Source organism: Anser brachyrhynchus (genome assembly GCF_964034855.1).
Source record: "Anser brachyrhynchus genome assembly, chromosome: 3".
In the NCBI taxonomy this organism is placed as follows: Eukaryota; Metazoa; Chordata; class Aves; order Anseriformes; family Anatidae; genus Anser; species Anser brachyrhynchus.
Window position 1 is genome coordinate 54,546,574 of NC_137696.1, and position 20,337 is coordinate 54,566,910.

Below are 20,337 nucleotides of genomic sequence, written 5' to 3' on the forward strand. Positions count from 1 at the left end.
GAACGCCGTCTGATGTCAGGGTGAGTGCAGGTACGGCACAGAACTGCTCAAATCTAGGGCAAGCTGAAGGTGGAGTAACAAAGAACCCGGAGGGCTGCACGCTTGTATTTACATCCGTAGGTTTGCAATTGGCATACAACTTGTTTTGTTTTTTTGTCTCTTTCTTTATATGTTGGTAGAACTCCAATACAAATAGAGGAGGAGGAAAAGGACTGCTGAAAGTATACCTCTAAACAACCTGAACGCAACTTGCTGCAGTTCTAGCCTTGTTGGTTGGCTTTTGCCTCCTTGCTGAAAGTCTTGCAGAGAAAAAATGGGATTTTTTTTTAGCAGCACCCTGTTGCTGCTTGAGAATAAGTTAAGGTAGTAATAAAATAACCTTCTGAGAACGCCTACGCAGTACCTGGTAGCAGCGACAACAGCAATTAAGATAGGAAAGGACTAGACAAAGCAAGGAGCAAATGGGCAAAACATGGTGTGCCACTTAGGGTGCTTTACTTTGCATGCTGGGGAGATTATAAAAAGCCCGTCAGCTGAATGGAATGAGGGTCCCTGAGCGTACAAGGTGGTATATGGTATTTTCAGAACCATAATCACACCTGCTTTGTGTAAAACCTTTCTCCAGAGTTACTCATGTATTGCATACTTCTGTGCTAGTAATTGTAAGTATGAATATATTCACTGTATACAAATTTTGAAATACATTAAAGCTGTCAGTGTAGAATATTCTTCCCCTCCTCCCCCCTTTGAATTTAAAGGCTTCAGGTTCAAAATGCTTTTGCTAAAGTAACGTACAGTTTTATTTAGCCTGTCGAAAGGTTGTTCCAGTAAATGTCATATGGCTTCATAACAAATTGTACAAAATGGGCGAGAGAAGGGGAATGAACATCAGAAAAGCCGGTGTTCAGATGAGTGATGGGAATGAGCACGTGTGCCTGCTCACACCGCGGGTTTAAGGCGTGATGCTTGACTGGGTGACTGATAACAGTGTCACTATAGCATCAGCATCTTTCGACCCTCAAAGTAGATTAAAATCAGGAATTAAACATACATTTTTGACATTGAATATTTACGAGAGAATGGTGTGTTGCATCACAGTAATTCTGAAGCAGAAATTGTTTGGGGGCTTCGCTTTTCAGGCTTAGGAATGTGTGTGATGTGCAGGACCTGCACAGGAGGACTTCCTGAAGCTTACGGTACCTGTGGCAGTATCTCAAGGTTTGCGTGTGATTGAAGCTGTAAGTTCAAGTAATGCTTGGTTGTGCTGATGACAGAAAACCGTACAGGTGACAGCAGTAGCAGCGTCCAAGCATCACTGTCCCTTGTGAGAGGTACGGGTGGAGTTTTTTGGGACGGGCGCTGAGTGACTGCAGGCTAACTCCTGCGTGGCAGTGCTGGCTTTACTTACAAGGTTTCTGCGAATTTTATTATGATTTCTTAGTGGGTGGTGGCATGCAGAGAATAAAAGAATGCAATCCCTCTGTCCAGTGAAGCTTTGGTAATTACTCCTCCACACACTTGAGCTCGAATAGCTGAGCCTGTTGTTTTTCCGTCTGACCTGACAGAAGCCTGCAAAGGATATGCACAGAGAGCTTGCTGCTAATTCTTGAAAACAAGCGAGGATGGGAAACACGCGGCCTTTTGTGGGCTTGCAGAATGGAATCCCTTCTTGTCCCTTAGCTGCCTGCCCCTGCCCAGTCCCTCCTCCCACCACGTTTTCTGCTGTTGGTGTGGTTTGTGTGAGCTTTCCCTCGGTGGTGTGGAGCTAGGAGGGGTGTCTTCTGGCCCGGCTGTCACTCAGCTCCTCAGCTGGTGCGTGGCATAGGATGGTCCCCCGGTTGCTTGGGAGCACAGGCACGGGGGCTTGAGGCAGAGCACTGTGTTTGGAAAGGATGCACATCTGTCCCTCACCGCCGTCAGATCTCTGCCCATGACTTTGTGTGTACAGGAACCTCCAGAGAAGCTGTTCTGTTTTGTTTATCATTGAGCATCATTTAACTATTGGGACAAATTAGCAAGAGGTATAGTAAGTTTGCAGTTAGCTGGAGGATTTACAGAAGGTTGAGCTGGAGCACACATTTTTTTGTGTGGTGGCGTGTGTTTTTTTGTGGTCTTTACCCTCTTGTGGTCTTTAGGCTTTCAGGAAAGGAAAGCCTCACTGTGTGCAGCGTAGCTGTGCTGGCTCCTGTGCGCCCAGTGCAGCCTGCCTGCCCGGAGCCGAGGAGGCATGCTGTTGCTCTGTTTGTTTTATTTACTCAGATAACAGCAGTGTTATTCCAGGAGGAGGAGGGATGCTTTCATGGGACCCTTGGCAGGAGACAGCTTCCTCTTCTGGAGAGAGGAGAGCTCATCTGGAGATGTTTGTTGGATGGTATTAACTCTGTTCCCTGCAATTGCAGTGAAAAATGGTGGAAAAGACTAAGTCTAGTAAGCATAAATGAGCCAAACTTCTCATATGAATTTGTCAAATGTGCTAATGGACAAGAAGCTGCTTTGGAGGAGGGCTGTCCCTGAGCTGCCTACAGTCACCCATATAACTGCCGTGAGCAGATGTATTTTTGCTTAGTCCTGTGGTGCCTCTGATGGTTTCTTACTGACTCTTAGCCTGTGTAGTTTTGGGGAGCTCTCTACAATGCTCCTGCTGTTCAGTGACGGACTGGGAGGGCTGGGGGCTCCGAATGGCTTTCTGCATTTCTGCGGATCCCTCCTTTCCTGGGTAACGCAGCTTCCCATCCAGGCGTGGTCGCCGTGGGAAGTCTGAAGTACTTCAGCAGCGGTTGCTGCAGAAGACAGAACAGCTCTGTGAGATGCTGTCCTTCCCCTTGCCCTGTGTGGCTTTTCTTTTTGGAAAAGGATGAATAAAATCCATTGTTGCACATGGGGAGGGAAGTAGACTGAGTGGGAGAAATGTAATGCTAATTCTACCAAGATTGATAATAAACTCGTATTCGTCTGATAGTTCAGTGGCAATAGAAAAATAAATATTGTGTGCTCTCACTGGTACAGCTGAAGAGTTAATGTCTCGCAGGGTGCTATTTGATCACCCAAGTGTCATTGCAGGGCGTAAAAATAAAAACATCACCTTCCAGATGCTTGATGCTGCAGTTACTTGTGGCACTTGCTGACCACCATCCCCTCAATCATCGCTCTGACCGTACTGCTGTGGAAATACGCTTGTGATAAATCTAAGAGTGATCGTCTTCCCTCCTTCATCCCCAGCAGCAGGAGGTCGGGCAGCATGGCTTTGCTTTCAGGATAAAGGCAGCATTAGCTGGTAGAGGCTTCCTTAGCTGAGGGTGCTTTGGCAAGCAGAGGGCCACAAGCTTGCACGTGCTCCAGAAGTGCTCCGCAGGCTTCCTCCTGTGCCCTCTGCCTGCCCCGAGGTGAGACCCTGCACCTTAGCACTGCTTTGCCGGGGGAGTGCTTGGTCATACTTAGGGAATAGTTCAGTTGGAAGGGACCTTCAAATACCACCTCGCCCAACTGCCTGCCCACCTCAGAGCTACCCAAAGGTTAAAGCACGTTATTAAGGGTGTTACCCAAATGCCTCTGAACACTGACAGGAGTGGGATGGCTGCTCCTCCTGGCTTAGCAAGGTGTGATGCTGCTCAGAGTGCACATACACGCATATAGTGTGTGTGGGGGGTACGTGTATGTTGCTTCTAGTGCTTTTAGCCATGCACGTGCCGATGGGCTTTGGAGTACTCGTTTGCTTTTACGCTGCTGATGGGACTGCTCTGTGAGTGTTCTCCGTACTGGTGTGCACCTTGGCCAGCATTTCTTACCAGAACTACATTTAACTGCTGTGGACCAGAATGGGTACCTATGGAGTCTGCTCAAAACTAGATCAACCCACAGAACTGCAGGTTTGTCATTCTTCCAGCCCACGTTTTCTAAATTGAAAACAATGTATCAAAAGATGCTTTCTAATGAAAAATCCCTGTGAAATTCAGAAGAAAGTTTTGAGATGTTTCTGTTCTCGGAGGCGGAAACTGGCATTTACAAAACAAGATGCTGTCCCGTGGCTGTGGCCAGCAGGCACCAGGCTCCTGCTGAAATACACATTGTGCCCCAGCGTGCAAGCACCAAGCCATGTGTCCATCTGGGATCGATTGGGTTTTGTTTTATAAAGGTGCCTGCAAATGAGCAGGAGCCTTTTTTCAGGAGGAGCACTCAGTGTTTGAAATGAGAAGAAAAATGCGGCAGGCAGCTGTGCCTCCTGTTCGGCCTGCTCCGGCTCCTCTGGGAGCAGAGGAGGCTCAGTCAGGGTGCTTTGTGGGAGGGTGGTGCTGGTTGGGTTTCCCAGGTACGACTGCAGCGTAACCAACACGTCCTGCAGACTGATGTGCTCCAGAAACTTAACCGAGTTTACATTTGAAATGTTCCCTTCGGTGTCTGTACAAGAGACTAAAGGACACTTCCCTCTGCACTGCCTGCCCTGCCCCAGATAAGAGTAACTAAAATTGTGGATGTCACACTTTATCTATAATTCCTGGTATTTCCTCCTGCAGGATGAGCCAGTTGGTTAGTTGCAGCAGCCACATGAGTGCTATTTCACAAGGGCACCATGCGCCAAGCCCAATATTACTAAAACACTGCGTGCTGAAAGTGTTTGGTGTTGGAGCCGTCCGTGTGAGTGCTGCGACGGTATCAGCACGTTATCTTTTCTGTGGTGCTCTAACAGCTGCAATACTCAAAACCATGTTCCTTTTCCATGGTAGCGAGGCCAGTTCTAGTTCCTGTGCTGCTGAACATAGAATTTGCAGAGTGCTTTATGCTGCCAGGAACCTGCTGCACAACAGGGGCTGCAACTGAGATGCTAAGCACTCTTCGTTACCCCTCTGATGTTGCTGTGGGCTTCCTGGGAGTAGAGGTTAAACTAATTACCAGTTTCCATCAAAATGCACTCAAAACATTGCTTTCTGTTTAAGTTCCTGTCATTGCCTTTTCAGCATCCTTCTCTTTAGCATTGTCCTCTAAGCTCTCTTGTTTGCTCGCTGAAGATCCAGCGTTGGGTGGTCTGCTAATTCAAAACATGTTTGTCAGGCCAATGGAAAAAAAAAAGTCTGTCATGTTGTGGTGAAATAAAACATCCTGAACAAAATTATGGGGTGTTAATGTCACACAGCATGAGAAGCGCTCAACTAGAAGCTCGTTATAGCAGCGTTGGGAGGGGTAGGGCTGGAGAGGTAGCTCAGAAACCCTGCAGAAGTGTGCTCTGTCTTTAGGAAGGAGAAAAGCTCTTGCCTCACTTGTGACAGAGTTCCTCCTTCACCTTTCTTCTCTGCGTTTTCTTGTTCTGCCCCATAAGAAATCCTCTCGTTTTTGTTTTTTTCCCTCTTTTCCCCCTCCATAAAACCAGCCTTTTCTTGCAGACTTGTCTGGAAGGGTGGAAGTTCAGAGAAGCGTTAACCAGGCCCTGCTTGGAACAAAGCTGGGAGGAGGGAGGCAGTGAAAACGAAGCCAATTTCCTCTTCTCCAAGTCAAGGCATTCAAGGCTCTTTGGAAGGCTCCCCAGAACCAGATGGCAAGGAAGAAATGGAAACCGATCTCATTCTAGACAACCGAATTGCTTACGGGGGATTTTTGTAATTAAAGGATGTTGTCCTCTGCTCCAATTATTGCATGCAACTGTGAACTTTAATTTCACTGTGAATCTGGTGCTGACTTTGTGCCGGGATGACATGGAGAGGTGGTCTTGGGTATTTCTGAGCTCACCTTCAAATGAACCGATGAAATTCTTTTTTTCCCCTCTTCTTTTCCCACCTCTGTGCCTTCTCTCTTCTGCTTTCCTGCTGCATGGGCTGAGCTATTGATGTGTAGTACTTCATGTATGACGTGTGGCATTCAGGCCTTCTCAGAAAGCAGGGTCTGAGCTGCCATCTCAGATGCAGTTCTGAAAACTGTCAAAGTTAACTTGTCTTGTGTTGAGCCTAGGCTTATTTTTCTCCCGTGATTTGTAATACATGGGTAAGCATAAAAGCATGTGATTTCTCCTTACTAGACTTTTGTTTAGGCTTGACTCTACTTTTTGCTTCTTACTGTAGTTTCAGCTGGTCTGTTTGGCTGGTCTTTTTTATCTTACATGACGATAAGAAGACTAGGCAGACAGCCAGCTGCTGTTGAACTATAATAGAGTCGGTGGTATGTACAAAATTTGATTACTGCTGTCAACACCAGAGTGAATAAAAGAGAGCACATACTCTCGGCAGAGAGCTGCTAAATAAATGGCCTATTGAATTCAGTAGTAGTAGGAATAGACCATCTCCTAATGAATGAAGTGTTTTAGGGAGAGTGTGTGTGTGTGTGTGTGTTGAACTCTTGAGTTTGTTTAGGAAAACAAAAATAAAACAAACCTCTTTTGCCTTCTTCTAAGATTACTTTCCCCAAAAGCTCCCGTTTCTTTCTTGCTTATCACCTCTTGTGGTTAATGCATGGATTTCACACCCAATACTTCAGCCTTTGGCAGAGGCTGTAACCTCACGTTTTAAAATTCAGCTTGAAAGAAAAAAGCTTTCCTAAAGCTAACTTCTTTGTAACATTATTTTCACATCAGAACCTATCTCCACATAAGCAAGACATTTTGTTTAAAATGAAGGAAAAAAAAACCACCATTCCCCCTTCCCCCCGCAATACCTTTTTTAAGGTAATAAATAGTCTCAGCGTATCTTCGTATTGAAATGCTGGATTTTTGGAATAAAACTTTGTGTTAGATTAAAGCAGCCTCTCTAATGCGTGGTATGTAACTTGCAGTGGCAGGCAAAGCTCCAGAGTACAAATTCTTTGGAAGCTCTCTGGTGAGTCGATGGCTTCCCTCAGCCCCTCTAATACCTTGATGTTGAAGCTCCGGGAGTGATGGAGGCTCTGAGATGGTGCTGGTCTCACAGCCCTGGCTGGCTGCACATCTTTTCTTTACTGAGGAGTGGGAAACCTCAGTGTTGTAACAATAGCCAGCTCCTGGAACTCGTGCCTGTCTTTCTGTCTTGGCAAGTGCCTGATGGAGAAGGTCTTGATTTGGTTTGGGCCTCGCCTGGGAGGAGGAGGCAGGGCCTGTCTGCAGTAGGTGAGATGAGGTATGGGATCAGCAGCAGGGCTCTCCTAGGGACTGCAGGTCAGCCTCATCAGGACCTGAAAAACAGAGTTGTGGGGCTGTTGGTAGTAATTCTGGCATGTGTGGATAGCTGCCTGCTCATTGTCGTTGTGTGCTTGGTAGAACTGGCGGTGTCTCTTTCTTGTGCTTTTGAAGTGCTTTGTTACAGTAAGTTTTAGGTTTGTATTTGCTATGGCAAAATAAATCATCTATGTTTTGTTTCAAAAATAAGAACCCTAGTTTTAAAACTTTATTACCTTTTCATGTTGCTCTTGCTTGCAAGGTCCACAGAAATGTTTGGATACAAAAGTCTGATTTAGCCCCGTGAATGTACGATTGTCTTTGTTCATGGAAACAAAACTCTTCTTGTGTGCATTTTTCAGTCTTCAACTTTGAGGAATTCTTAAAATTGGAGGGGGGGAGGGAACAACCCCGCCCCACAAAACAAAGTAAGACTGATTCCTTCCCCCAGTAAACTTAGAAAAATATTGATTTTATTTATTTACTCATATTTTCCTCCCCTGTCCTCCAGCAGTGTCTGTCAGGTATGTGATGGTGAACTGGATCCTAATTAAGAGAGAAAAGCTGCAATTAGAACAGCTGTCACAGCAGAATATACCAGTACAGGTGAATCAAATAGCACTTGTCTTTCTGCTGCTGAAACCAGTTCTTCTGTGCACAGCTCTTCCCTGATTGTAAGGCCCGTATTTCTATGCTATGTTTAACCTTCTCCTGCACTGCTCTTTTGTGACTGTTGGAATTCTGTACAGCTTAATATCCCAAAATGTAAAATCTGGAATCCCATGCCTTTCAAAGGTACGGAATGGAAAGTCCTCTCCATCTGATTATAAAGTTGACAACAGGATGTTGAAGGTCAAGGGATTAGATTCCCCTTCCGTAGCGATGGTAAACGCAGTTTAAAGGCCCATTGTAAAATAACTCTGATGCTGCCGTAGCCTTTTATTATTAACCTCCTGCTCTGGTAGGCTGTGGTCTGTCTTGTTTGGAATTACTGCACAGTGGAAAGCGCATACCTAATCACAGTTTGTAATTCTTGCATCCCCACGGAGGTTATTTGTGGGACTTTTAGGGCTGAAATCTGGCATCACAATTTTCCTGCGATCCTTTGAAGTACCGTTAAATGGCGTGGCTGCTCACCTTGCAGACCGGTTCTGGTTTCACGTCCTATCAAGCACATGGGGGGAAAAAAGCGTTACGGTAATATTGCACGCTTCTTGCAAAGTAAATGCTAAAAATATTTAGGGTTCTTAAAATAAGTACATTTGACTAGACGGTTTGAACAGAAAAGGAAAATTGCCACCTTCTTTCCTGTTTTCTGCACATAGGATGTGACTTGTCAGTGCTTGAAAGCTCGAGTGTTCTTCTGTTTTCATAAGGAATAGCAAAGCAGTGTGTTCATCTGTTTCTGAGGAGAAATACCTTAATTCGCTTGAAACTTGTTACTTGTTTATACGTGGCTTTTAGAAAGGTTTGTTTCCTGGATGGTTTCAGTCTCGGTGTGGCTGAATGTGTCAAACCCTCTGAGGGAAACCAATGCTTCCCTCCCCCTCGAATCCCGGCATGCAGTTCTGGTGCGGGTGTTAGCGTGCACTTCCTCTCCATCTTCACTTTCCTGTTTTTCAAAGACTGAGCTTGATCATGAGTGTTCAACCAGCCAAAAAGGTTGCGTGGAAAAAGTACAAGGTTGCCGTGCCTCGGGACACTGACACACAGACCTGTTATCCCCCGCTGGGTGAGTGCATGTTTAAGTGTATTTTCAGAGCTCTGTGGATGAAAGGATCCAGCCACCAGGGTCTGTTCTTATCTTCTCTACAAGCTACTTTGACTGATTCAGCTCAAGTTTGCTGAATCTAACAGGAGCAGGTAGTCGAAGGCATGGCAGGAAACAGTACAAGGGGAAGACTCTTCACAGTCTGTTTAGTTTTTGTGGCACTGCTCCGCTGTGAGCACTGTGAGACGTGTGGCTGCTCCGCACCTACTGCTGCAGGACCTGCTTTGTAACGCTCGGCACGTTCCCTTTCACGTGTGAGATGCTAACTTTCATGGTGTAAGTCTTATTGCAGTTCTCTCAAAGTGAAAGGCTTGATACCCCTGCTTTTCTTAACCTACATGTTGTTATGGTGAATTTAGTATGCAATGGTATTTTTATTCCGTATAACTCTGATTACTGTGTTTCCTGGAACTTCCATACTTATAACGGTTCCTTCAACCCTATTTTTTTAGTTTAACTTTGGTGACGTCTCCAAGGATCAATATTTTTTTGAGGGGGAGTGTGCTTTGGAGGAAAAGAAATTGGTGATGTTTCCCTTTCCTTTTCTTTCTGCCATCCTGCTGTGAGGCAGAATGGGAAATACACTCTTACGATGCAGTAATTGACAGGTGGGAGCTGATTATTTTGTGAACTGTTGTCGGAACTTTGCTGGTACAGAATTGACCGATCCACAGAGAACTTGGTCCATTTCATTTAACTTGACTTCCGGCACGACATATATATATGTATTTGTTCAAAAGCTGGAGTCTGACTATGGCTTTTTACAGCAAGAAAAGCAATGTCTTAAGATACAGCAGCAGAATGGCTGATTTTAAATAAATAAAACGATGGGCTGAGACTCTCTGGTCTTACGTGTGCTTGCAGTTAGAACAATGAAGTGTGTTTGGGTGTATGCCAGTTGGGTTGAGATCAGGAGCTATTCTCTCATGGCCCAATCTGAACTTCCAGAGCTGAAAAAAAATGTCGTGAAAACTCCATAACTTGGGTGGAGTTCCTTTGGACAGTGAATCTGGAGAGCTCGTTACATTACAGGTCAGAGAGATCTGGTGTTCTTCACAATGTGCATATATTCAACCTGCTAACGAGGTACACCTTTGGTTGATTACTTTTGTATGCAGATAAGATAGAGTGATGTTTGCATGCTAGGCTAGTGTAAAACTCCTAGTTAAGAGGTGGCTACTCATTTGTTCCCATGCTTTATATGCTCGAGCAGGCAGTCCTTAGTGACTGTTTCTTAAGGCCAGCGTATCTCCCTATGAGCTGAGAGCCCGGTGTTTTTTAAAAGTATGTGTGTCATGGCTGCTATATTGCAATTATATCTTTATATATAATTTTAAAAATATATTTTTATATAAATATATTTGCAATCAAACAACAGGACTTTTTTTCTAAGAAAATCCCTGTGCTGTAATGTTCTGAACTTTCCACAAAGTGTGGGACTGTAGACCTGCTTTCTGGGAGAGTGATGTTCTTGAATTCAGTCATCTGCTCGTTCTCAAACACTTTTTCTCACTCTGTATTTGGAGCAACTGATACACTTGTGTCTTTGGACAATTGAGTTAAAAATGAACAGAGAAGAGAGCAAAAAAATCTGAAAAGAGGTAAAAGGTGAGATGCATGGCAGCAAAAACTTGAAAAGGAAATACAGAAAGTAAAAAGTGAAATCTCCACAGGGGGCAGGGGAGAACATTTCTCCAGGTAAGAGAGGATAAATATTTTAATAAAGCACTTCTAGTACTATATTCAACAGTTACTGTTTCTTCTTCGCATCTGTCAATGTTCACATAAGTCCAGAATGTAAATAACGGGGACACTTGAAGTTTAGGAAGCAGCTCTGTGGCTAGAAGGTATAGGGGTTATTTGTTAGCTGGTAAATGTAGTGTTGGCAGAGGTGCAGCCTCGGTCTTGTTGGTTTGTTGTTTAAATGCTGTAGATTTCCTGAACAGTAAGAAACGTGGGTGGGTGAGAATTGGTGGGGCTGGTGGCAGGGAGGCTGACGCTCTTATCTGGTAAAGTGTGTGAATGTAAATGAGTTAGTTCAGGTGAAGCCTAAATGGGTGAGAGCCTTCTGTCCTCTGGAGTCTGAACAGCATGGGAAAGGGCAGGGGAGGCTTCTGCCCTGTCTCCAGCCCAGTGTGGATGAAAAGGATTGTGATTTCTCCAAGGACTCTTGAACCTGTGTGGGGTCTTTTTTGTGAAATGGTACTAAATGCTTTGGGGAACAGTGCAGGAAAGCCTGTAATGAAAATTATAGCATCATCTCTTTAAAATGAGCACGTTTAAGTTGGAGATTGGTTTACGGCCTGAAGCGTACTAAATATTAAGTTATTGGGATGTCCTTCTCTATAAAGGTCTGAGCTCCTAAAAACCTTGAAAGCTCTCAAGTCAGTGCTGGGAGTGCAGTGGCACTGGTGGGCTGCGTGGTGCCTGGCCGTGGCCAGCGCTGGGTCTTTATCTGAGGGGAGGAAATGAGAGAAGGGCTCTCTCACTTTCTTCACCTCGTCAAGTAGATGGGCTCTGCTGTTCATCGCTGTCCCATGTCATGGGAAAGTGTTTATCTTCATCCAGGAGAATTTCTGAAACTGTTCCAGAAAAACTGGTGGGCTAAATTGTAGCTGTATTTATCTGTGCATGCCCTAGCAGTGTAGCTGCATTTCGTGTGATGCTTTTTAAAATTTTTCTCCTGCCTCAAGTGCCTCGTTGTCTAGACGACTGTCACTCCTCCATTTGTGGGGAGGTTCCTGATCTATATGAAGAAGGTAGGAGAAAGTTGCAAGTTGTGTGAAACTTTCTGAAACTGCATTGCCCTTTGGCACCATTACTGTCAAATAGCAGCTCTCGAGGCCAATATAGCAGTCTGCAGTAATTGAATGACCTTTGTTACTGATACCTTTTTTCATACTGTTGTCGACAGAAGTAAAAGAGATCAGTTTACATGTTATTGTGTGAGCTGTTCAGTGCTCCCCCCCCCCCCCCCCTTTATTTTTTATAGCAGTGGGAAATAACAGCAATGTCATAGCTGAGGTGTTTTGCAAAGTAATAGCTTAAATGTTTTCTGTGTGCGTTTAATTGTGCATTTAGTTTCTGTTAACATTTGGGTATCCCTTCTTGATCAATAGCCTCCCTTTGGAAATCCTAAGAATGCTAGGTTACAAATTAAAAGCTTCCTTTCAGGTGGGAAGAAATTGGTGTTCTCACAGGATAGGTGCACTGATAGCAGCTAGAAATGGTTTTTTATCATGAGACCATAAACTGTTACAATAGCAAGAATATTTACTGTATTGTTCGTGTTACTGTGAGCGGTTGTGAAGCCCTGGGTTGGTTGGTTTGCTTAGCAGAGTTGTGCTGGAGGGTCGGTTTCAAATTTGTTTTATTTAAAGCAACTCTGGCGTTTGCACACATGGAAACTGTATATTTCTTGGCAGCAGGTGATGATGAATGTGCTTTGAAACACAGTGTAGTTTTAGATGAAACGCACAAGAGCAGATAGTTTTCATATTGCATAGTCTCATTTTGAGTCTTCACGTGAACTGTTTTTAAGACTCTGAAGGACTTTTTTTCTTAGCTCTCTCCTCTTCCTCTGTACATTAAATTCAGTACACATGCATACCGAAAAAGTGGAAAATATTTGTGTTTTCTTTCTTAGAGCCCAGTCACTTCGGTAAGCTGCAGGGGAGTTTTTTTGCTGTTGGATGTAGTCCGTGGCCCTTTGCATTGTCGGATGCAGTTAGTGCCTGTGACTCACTCTTGCCGTATGGAGAAACTGTTCCTCTCGCTAGTGAATAATCTGATGTTGGTTCGCTTTTATGTTTTCACTGAAATGTTCTGACCCTTAACTGGAGGGCTCCATATGCTTCCTGTTCTGGTCCCTTATGAATAGGGCAGGAATTGGCAGGGATATGGTCTGCTATGTGACCTAATTTGTATGGCGTCTGGGTGGAGTGCATTGTAATCGTCACGGAGCGAGGGGCTGAGAAAGCCAGCCGCAGTAATTCCCTCGCTGATCCTTCCCGCGGATAAAAAGCGGGCTAGTTTTACGAGGGAAGGAGAGCGATTGTCGTTGGGCACTTGTTATGTGCCGAGGTGAATTTTTATCCGAGCGTTCAGACGAACAGCGAAGAAAATGGTGAAAGAGTTCTCTTCTAAGACTGGGAAGCAGCGGGTGTGGTGGCCGAGCTCGGGGCGGTGTGGAGCGGCACTCCGCAGCTTTCCCCTCGCGTCCCCCCGGATCAGAGCTGGCGTGCAGCAGCAGTCACCGATAGCTTTATGTAGCGTTTGGCAGTTAACAGCTCGCAGTATCGCTTCAGACGGCAGCAGCATGGTTGGATCTGTCTTTCACTAATTGTGGCTTTCATAACCGCACCGATAGAATATCTCCTTTTTGCTGATATAAAGCACCGGTCAGGCTTGCTTAACTATTCTGGGTGTGATTAACTTGAAATTAGGACCTGAGAAGTGCTGATTTATAGTATGTAGGCGCATTATTGTGTTGTATGCGTGGAATAAAAAGTGGGCCAGGCAGATACTGGAACTGTGGTCATGTTAATAAAAGATCACGTATTTCCCATTGTTCCAGGAAACTATTTGAAAGGGGAATATTTTTTTTAAATTTTTTTTTTTAGCTGAGACTGACTTCATAAAGAGTGTGTGTGATGATCAGGCAGGTCCTGTCCCAGCCTGTCTCCTTCTGTGTTGGTGACTGGTCCAAACCCAGCACTTTTGTGGGATTATCTGAGCTGCGTGTCCATCCTCACTGACACTGATGCTTCAAGACTACCTTCCTTAGGTAGAAAGAGAATCACGCTGTGTTTTTTTTGAGTTGGTGAAGCAAAAAATCCTGTCATATTGTTTATTTTGTTTTCTTTCAGATGTACATTTCTAGTCCAGGAAAAGTATAGCTCAATCACTTTCAGCTTCAGATTGTTTTAAAAGGTTCTTAGCTGGTTTAATGTGCTGCAACACACAATATTTTTAAAGCAGTTCACAAAACTCTCTTTGCACACTACTGAAATCAACGTCTTGCCCCGAGCTCAGCTATAATAAAATCAATATTTACTTGGCCTGTGTGACCGAAGTCTTTTTATATATAAGGAAAATATTTACTTCTACGGCTGCTTTTAAGGTAGCAAAGAGATAAAGTCCGTATTTTCTGAAAGTAGAACAATAGATCCCTCTAAATAAAGGATCGATGAAACTATATTATCTTTCATAGAGGCAGTCTCTATGCAGATTTTTGTCAAATTTCTGTCAGACATGCCACTTTTTAATAAATAAATAAATTGCTACTTATCCACTTGTAACTCAGAAAGCACATAAATGTGATTATGATATTTTTAGTAGTTGAAATATAAACCTGGAATTCAATATCTGAAAACTAATCGGTGTAACTAAAAAACATTCATTTTCTTTTCTCTGGTTTTCTGCAGTGTAGGTTTTGCTTTGTTTTTCGATCAAATAATATGCTGCTAAATTTTGTTGTAGTTTTCCTTTCAAGGAAATAAGGAAACTGAAGCTTAGAACATTATGACAGATTCAGATTGAAGATTATACTCTGGAATTCTTAGCACTTTGTAAAAGAAAGGCAAAAAATGCTGTCAGTTAATGCCTCACCATCATCCCTGTATCTGTTTTCTTAAAATCTCATGTCAGCATTCCTTATCTTATCTACAAAAAGTAGCTTAAAGAAAAAGTTCCAAGTGGGGTTTATACAGATAACTTTCTTGTGGGGACATGCTTCAACCTTTTGTTTGGCAACCTTGAGTCTCTCACAATGACCAAGCTCATTTGACAGTTTAATAAATGAGAGAATATTATTGATGAACTTCAGTATCAAATGATGAGTTATTCATAGTGTACTTTGCGGTAGTAAAGAAGCAGTAAATGCTCTGTACATTTATAGAAGCAAGGGGTTTTTTTGACCTGTAGGCAGAGCTGATCATACCGAAGTTAACATTAGCAGCAAGTTGCAAGTGATAACACCAAGGCAGGATTATACCAATTGCATTGCACCTCTTACATTTTTAGTTAGTCTGATGTGGTTTTATTTTTGTCTTTAGTGTAACCAAGCAGTATATTCTTGAAAATAATCAGTCTGTTATTCCCATTTAAAGATACAGTACTAATATACTAGTAGAAATATTTTAGTTTTTGAGTAATTTATCCATCAGTGACTAAGGGGGAAAAAAGTATTTGTTTTAACCAAGTCTTTTTTACTGGTTTAGCAATTGAAAGAGAAAGCAAAACACTGCTGGCCAAATAAGATACATAGTCATCTTGTGATATGTCACTTTGGCAATGGATGAATATCAGAAATCAGCACTGTTTAATTCATTGCTAGGATCAAATGATTTATATGAATGAGTGTGCGATACTATAACGCACTTTCTTGTGTGTAGACTATCCATCTTTTTTTTAACTTTCTTAGCAATAAAAACATTTTCAATAGTGGTGTCCTCAAGAGTCGAGCTGAAATTATTTTATGGCCAGGTCATGCTATCTTATCTGACATTCTTCCGTGAGCTGTGGAGAGACATTTTTCTGTATAAATAGCAGTAAGGATGCCTTACGGCAGTTGATGCTGTCTTTATTAACTGCAAAACGGCTCTGTTGTTCCACCCTGTTGTGGGTGGACCTCAGCCAGTGGCTATGCACCCACCCTGCCGTGCTCTTGCTCACTCTCCTCAACAGGACTGGGGGAGGAGAAAGATGGAAAAGCTTGTGGGTTGAAATATGGGCAAGGAGATGGCTCGACAGTTACTACTGTGGACAAAGCAGACTTGAGGAAAATTGATTTAATTAATTGCTGATTAAGATAGGGTTGGATGATGAGAAACAACAACAAATAAAATGCTCTGTCGCTACCTCCCTACTTCTTCCCAGGCTCAACTTTGCTCCGCTCTTTCCCTCTTGTCTTCTCTACCCTCTGAACAGCCCAGGGCAATGTGGAAAGGTTGGGGTCAGTCCACAGCAGTTCCTCACACTGTCCCCTGCTCCAGTTGGGGTTCCTCCCACGGGATGCAGTCCCTCAGCACATGGCCACCATGTCCTGTGTGAGGTCTTCCCATGCGGGCAGACAGCCTGCTCCACCATGGTCTTCTGCATGGGCTGCAGGGGAACTTCTGCTCCAGCGCCTGGAGCGCCTCCTGCCCTCCTTCACTGGCCTTGCTGTCCTTGGGGCTGTTTCTTGCACTACTTTCCTCACTCCTTTCTGTGCCTTGCAGTGTACCCTTTCTTAAATACCTTTCCCAGGTGCTCTGCCACGTGGCCCACCGGGCCCAGCTGTGCCCTGTGGTGGGGCTGTTGGAGCTGTGTCCTGAACAGCACCTGCACCCCAGAGCACGCAGTCACTTCTTAGGGATTATGGCTTGGATTGCAGGTGTGAGGGACATAAGTATGGCTTGGAAATGACCCCTAACCATAGTCTCATTCTGCTGTGACATGGGCCCAGAGCAGTTTTTCCTCATGCCTGTAATAGTTACAGGGAGCAAAATCCTGTTCAGGCACTCAGCCTGATGGCACACCAGATAATGACAGCTGTGTGCCTTCTAGGTAGGTGAGAGCTCTCCTGGAAATGCATCTTCCTTACATTTCAGTGACAAACGGAGTCTTTAACACGTGCTTTCTAAGGAGTTTTAATAACATTTTATTTAAATATATAATCAGCGGTGGTCGCACCGAGCCCAGACCTCCCCGCGGGGTGGTGTGGGCGAGCCAGGCCTCAGGGCGGGCAGGGGCCGCCTGTGGGCCCTGCTGGGTGCCCAGGGCTGGTGGCAGGAAGCTGGCCTCCAAGGCTGTGGCAGGCCCCCGTTGATCTCCCAGAATAAAATTGTTCAGTTCAATGAGTTCAAGGTCCTCAAAGTTCAAGGAGCCCACGCTTCTTTTCCAGTTACCTTTGTTACCTTACAACCTGCAGAGTTACTCTGTGAAAGTAGTAAGGCCGGCTGTCCAGGTTGAATGCAGCAGCTCAACCCCAGTGCACAGATGAAACTTGATTTGTTTCTTTCCAAATAAGACCCAAATGTTTGGGAATTACAGTGTAAATATTAAATAAATGTGGAGACATACACAACTCCTAAGCTTTTATTCCAGAACACTTTCAAACTTGCATGCAGAGTAGAGAGAGTGGGTCCTGGGGCAGCACCTCGAAACAGTGCCTGGATCAGGTTAGCAGCGGCTGGGTGCGTCCCAGTGAAATTAAAGCAGAAATCTCCTTTTCCACTTCAGACGTAGCTCCTGTGCAGTGTAAAAACGAGTTGTATTTTATGTTACTGCTTTTGCAGGCTCTTCATTTTGACATAGTGTGTATAGATGGTTGTGGCGTGTGTGTATAAGGCTTTTTGTGTCTGCTTTTGACTGTGGCTGCTTCTGTTAAAAACAACTTTTTGGTTGACAGTGAACTTGTAAGCAGTGCTCATTTGGATATTTGATATTAAGAGTCTTTCTTTTAATGTATTATGGGACATAGATCAGTGGGAATGAAAAAGCCTGCTTGTTTTAATTATGTCATTAAATATAATTGTTTTTTATTTGTGAGAAAAGCTGGCTTTTTTTGGCAGCTGTGTACGGTCAACCCTTAGCAAGAGCGTGAGCTTAAAAACCTGTGGTCCGAAAGTTTCCAGATGGTTTTAAAAAATAAAAAAGGGCTCTTGCTCTGAAATAAACTTAAGTAGATTGGACAATAATTCAAAATATAATTTAGCAACTATGGAAATGATTTAGCAAAATACTAATAGTGGTGGGGGAAATGTCTGGCTGATACTTAATGTTTCCATGTACTTTCTTTTATGGTGTGCGATTCTAAAAACCAATGCAAACAAAACCTACTTGGAGGCAAGTGGACTTGTATTAAAGATTTGCAGCATCTTGGAAACAGTAGCTGCTAAGCAGGCGAAATGTTCTGCTGTTCTGTTTAAATACTATATTGTTATTTTTAATGGCATGAACTGAAGTAGCCTGCAGGAACAGTGTGACTGGTTTACAGCCAGCATATACTGAAGAAGCAGGTGCTTTCTGGCCCCTCTTTCTGATATCCTGGTGTGGCATTCCTTATTTCCTTCTCACTGCACTGTCTATGGTCCTTACTGTGCAAAACCACGTGCTTTGAAACTGGCCCTTCCCAGAGCAATAGAGGGAGAATTAGGTCACGGTGACAGAGCTTTTGTATTCAAATGATAGCGGTGTCCTAGCAAATATCCTTGAACATTACACACAGTGTAGTCTTCACTGGCAAATAATCAGCTATTGTTTTGACAGCATTAAGGTGCTCTTTATCTGTAAGGTAACGAGACTATTTGGCTAGCCTCAAAATACTCACTGTAGTCATTCAAAATAAAACAAAAAGGCAAGCATATCCATTTGTGTACACAAATTATCAGTGTCTTGAGAGGTTTTTTTTTTAAAAAAAATTTTTTTCAACAGTTATGTAGTTTAAGATGCAGTCATTCCTCAGCTGTTCTTCACCCCGATTCAGTTGCAAGTTGGATGTTGCACTATGAATAAATCCGGATCCACCATCGTTTTCATAGTGTAGTCCATGGGAGCACATCAAAAATGGGTAAAAGTTCCTGTAAAGTGGCTCAGTCAGCATGGAAAGCAACAGGTTTTGTGGGAAAAGTTGTATTGGCTTAGCAGTAACTTTTAAACTTCTGAGGCAACAAGATCATCTGATTGACTTGTTTTATTATTGATCGCTTTGCAGTGGAAGAGTGCTCTCGTTTAATAAATTATGGAAACTTTTTTCCTCCATCTCTGTATATTCATTATCCGCTGGTGTTTTTGTGCCAGCATAAGTGAATTATTGAGCATTTACCTTTGCAAGAAACACAAACCAAATATATGGTGGAGGAAAGAGTCAAAACAAAGTTCCAAGGTGGTGATGACTTGTGTTGTAAAAGAAATATTTTTGGGAGGGAAAAACTCCCTGATGTAGGCAAGTGATTTTTTTTTTTTTAACTTAAGTATGATATTGCTAATAGCTGGGTGTGGTGTTCTGTTTTCTTGTGATCTCTGACTTTCCTACTTTTCAATTATGTTGAAGTACCTCTTTGAAGTCCTTTAGTAAATATCTTCAATTTCTCAGGCTCTTCTTTCCTGATACTATAATTTTTACATTTTACCCCCTCCCTAAATTCCTTTCTGCTGTTCTGTGGTTTGGGGATTGACATAATCCATGAGCTAGATGATGAACCTGTGTCATTGGGTTGGAGACGACGTGATAGAGTAGATACAAACATCATGTTTCACCCTTGCCCGTTTTTGTTTTTTTGTAATCCCCGTCCTCCCCCCACCCGTCCCTGAACGGGTGTTCACATATGCTGCTTTCTTGTAAGGGTCTCTTTCACTCTGTTAAAGGTAAGAGTTCATTCTGTTCTGGAAGATCTTTTCCCCCCTTCCCCTCCCAAATGTTCATGTGCGGGAGGTGCAAGCAGTTCAGCCTGGCAGCTGGAGTTTTGTCATCTTCTCCCTTACTGATCCCAAATTACATTCTGCATTTGAAGGGTGTAAAGGCTGGTAGTCACCCTTCGTGGCTGTTATTTTCTTTCTATAGCCATGTAAAGCCTTGAGAAATAATAGAGAAGCATTGTGACATGAATAGAAAACGTGGAACAATGTGACTCTGATTATAGACAAGACTAAAGCTTCTGAGCTTTTATTTATTTAGTCTTTGGCAGGTTGTTATTTATTTTTTTTTCGTCGTATACTTATCTCTGCAGGACTGCAGACAAGTCTCTTGCGTGCAGAGGGCTGTAATTAAATGCACCAAAATTCAAGCTGGCATAATAGGTTGCTAAGTCAGCACTTAGTCACACTAATTCTTTTGAGAGCAAAATTCTTCACATATATTCCTTTTTCTATCCTCCTCAGAGGTTGTCTCTTTGACACCCTGGTGATCCTCACTTTTCAAACTTTCACTCAATTTTCACTTGTCATCTAAAACATTTGGGAGTTCTGTATCTCAATAAGCAGAAGCTTGCAAAAGTGTTCTTGTGCAGCCAGTCATGCCAGTCTGCAGTGAAACTGAAAAGATGCTGCAGGACAAAGCCAGGAAGCCATAGTGCAGTCCAAACTGCCTTTTTAGCATTTCCAGAGCCCTTGTTAGCTGGGCTGCATGATTTTAGGCGGAAATGATAGCAGCATTTTGTAACATAATTGTATAACAAAGGAAAGACTGTGTAGCTTACAGCCATCTGAATTTACCCTTCAAGAGAGAATTTTCATTTGCAAACACGTTGAACAGTGATAACATTTCTTGTGCTACTAGAGCAAGCAGCAGGTAGGTGACTGTGATTATTCAAAGTGCCTTTGGTCCTGCTATGCCAGCTCGCAGACGAAATGTGCAGTTGCAGGAATTCCTTCCTTGTGACTGTGATGTGGTAGGCTTCATGAATACCTGGGTTTTGCAAATGATCCCACGTCTGCCACAGGTTGGTCCTGTGTGTCAGCAGTGGACAATCTG

The 20,337-nt window shown here is 43.5% G+C and overlaps 1 protein-coding gene across 4 annotated transcripts in view; it reads left to right on the plus strand.

Annotated features, from left to right (window-relative positions):
- UTRN (utrophin) overlaps positions 1-20,337 on the plus strand; it is a gene marked incomplete at its 3' end in the record, with an annotated part of 370,441 nt that overhangs the window by 22,764 nt on the left and 327,340 nt on the right. For 3 of the 4 annotated variants that reach the window (XM_080586228.1, XM_080586227.1, XM_080586230.1), the window contains exon 1: positions 8,698-8,843. The exons of the other annotated variant lie outside the window; for it this stretch is intronic. In XM_080586228.1, coding sequence (XP_080442354.1) covers positions 8,750-8,843 — 94 coding nt within the window. In that variant the 5' untranslated portion in view covers positions 8,698-8,749. Of the gene's footprint in view, positions 1-8,697; positions 8,844-20,337 lie in introns of those variants that run through there. 4 annotated transcript variants of the gene reach the window in all.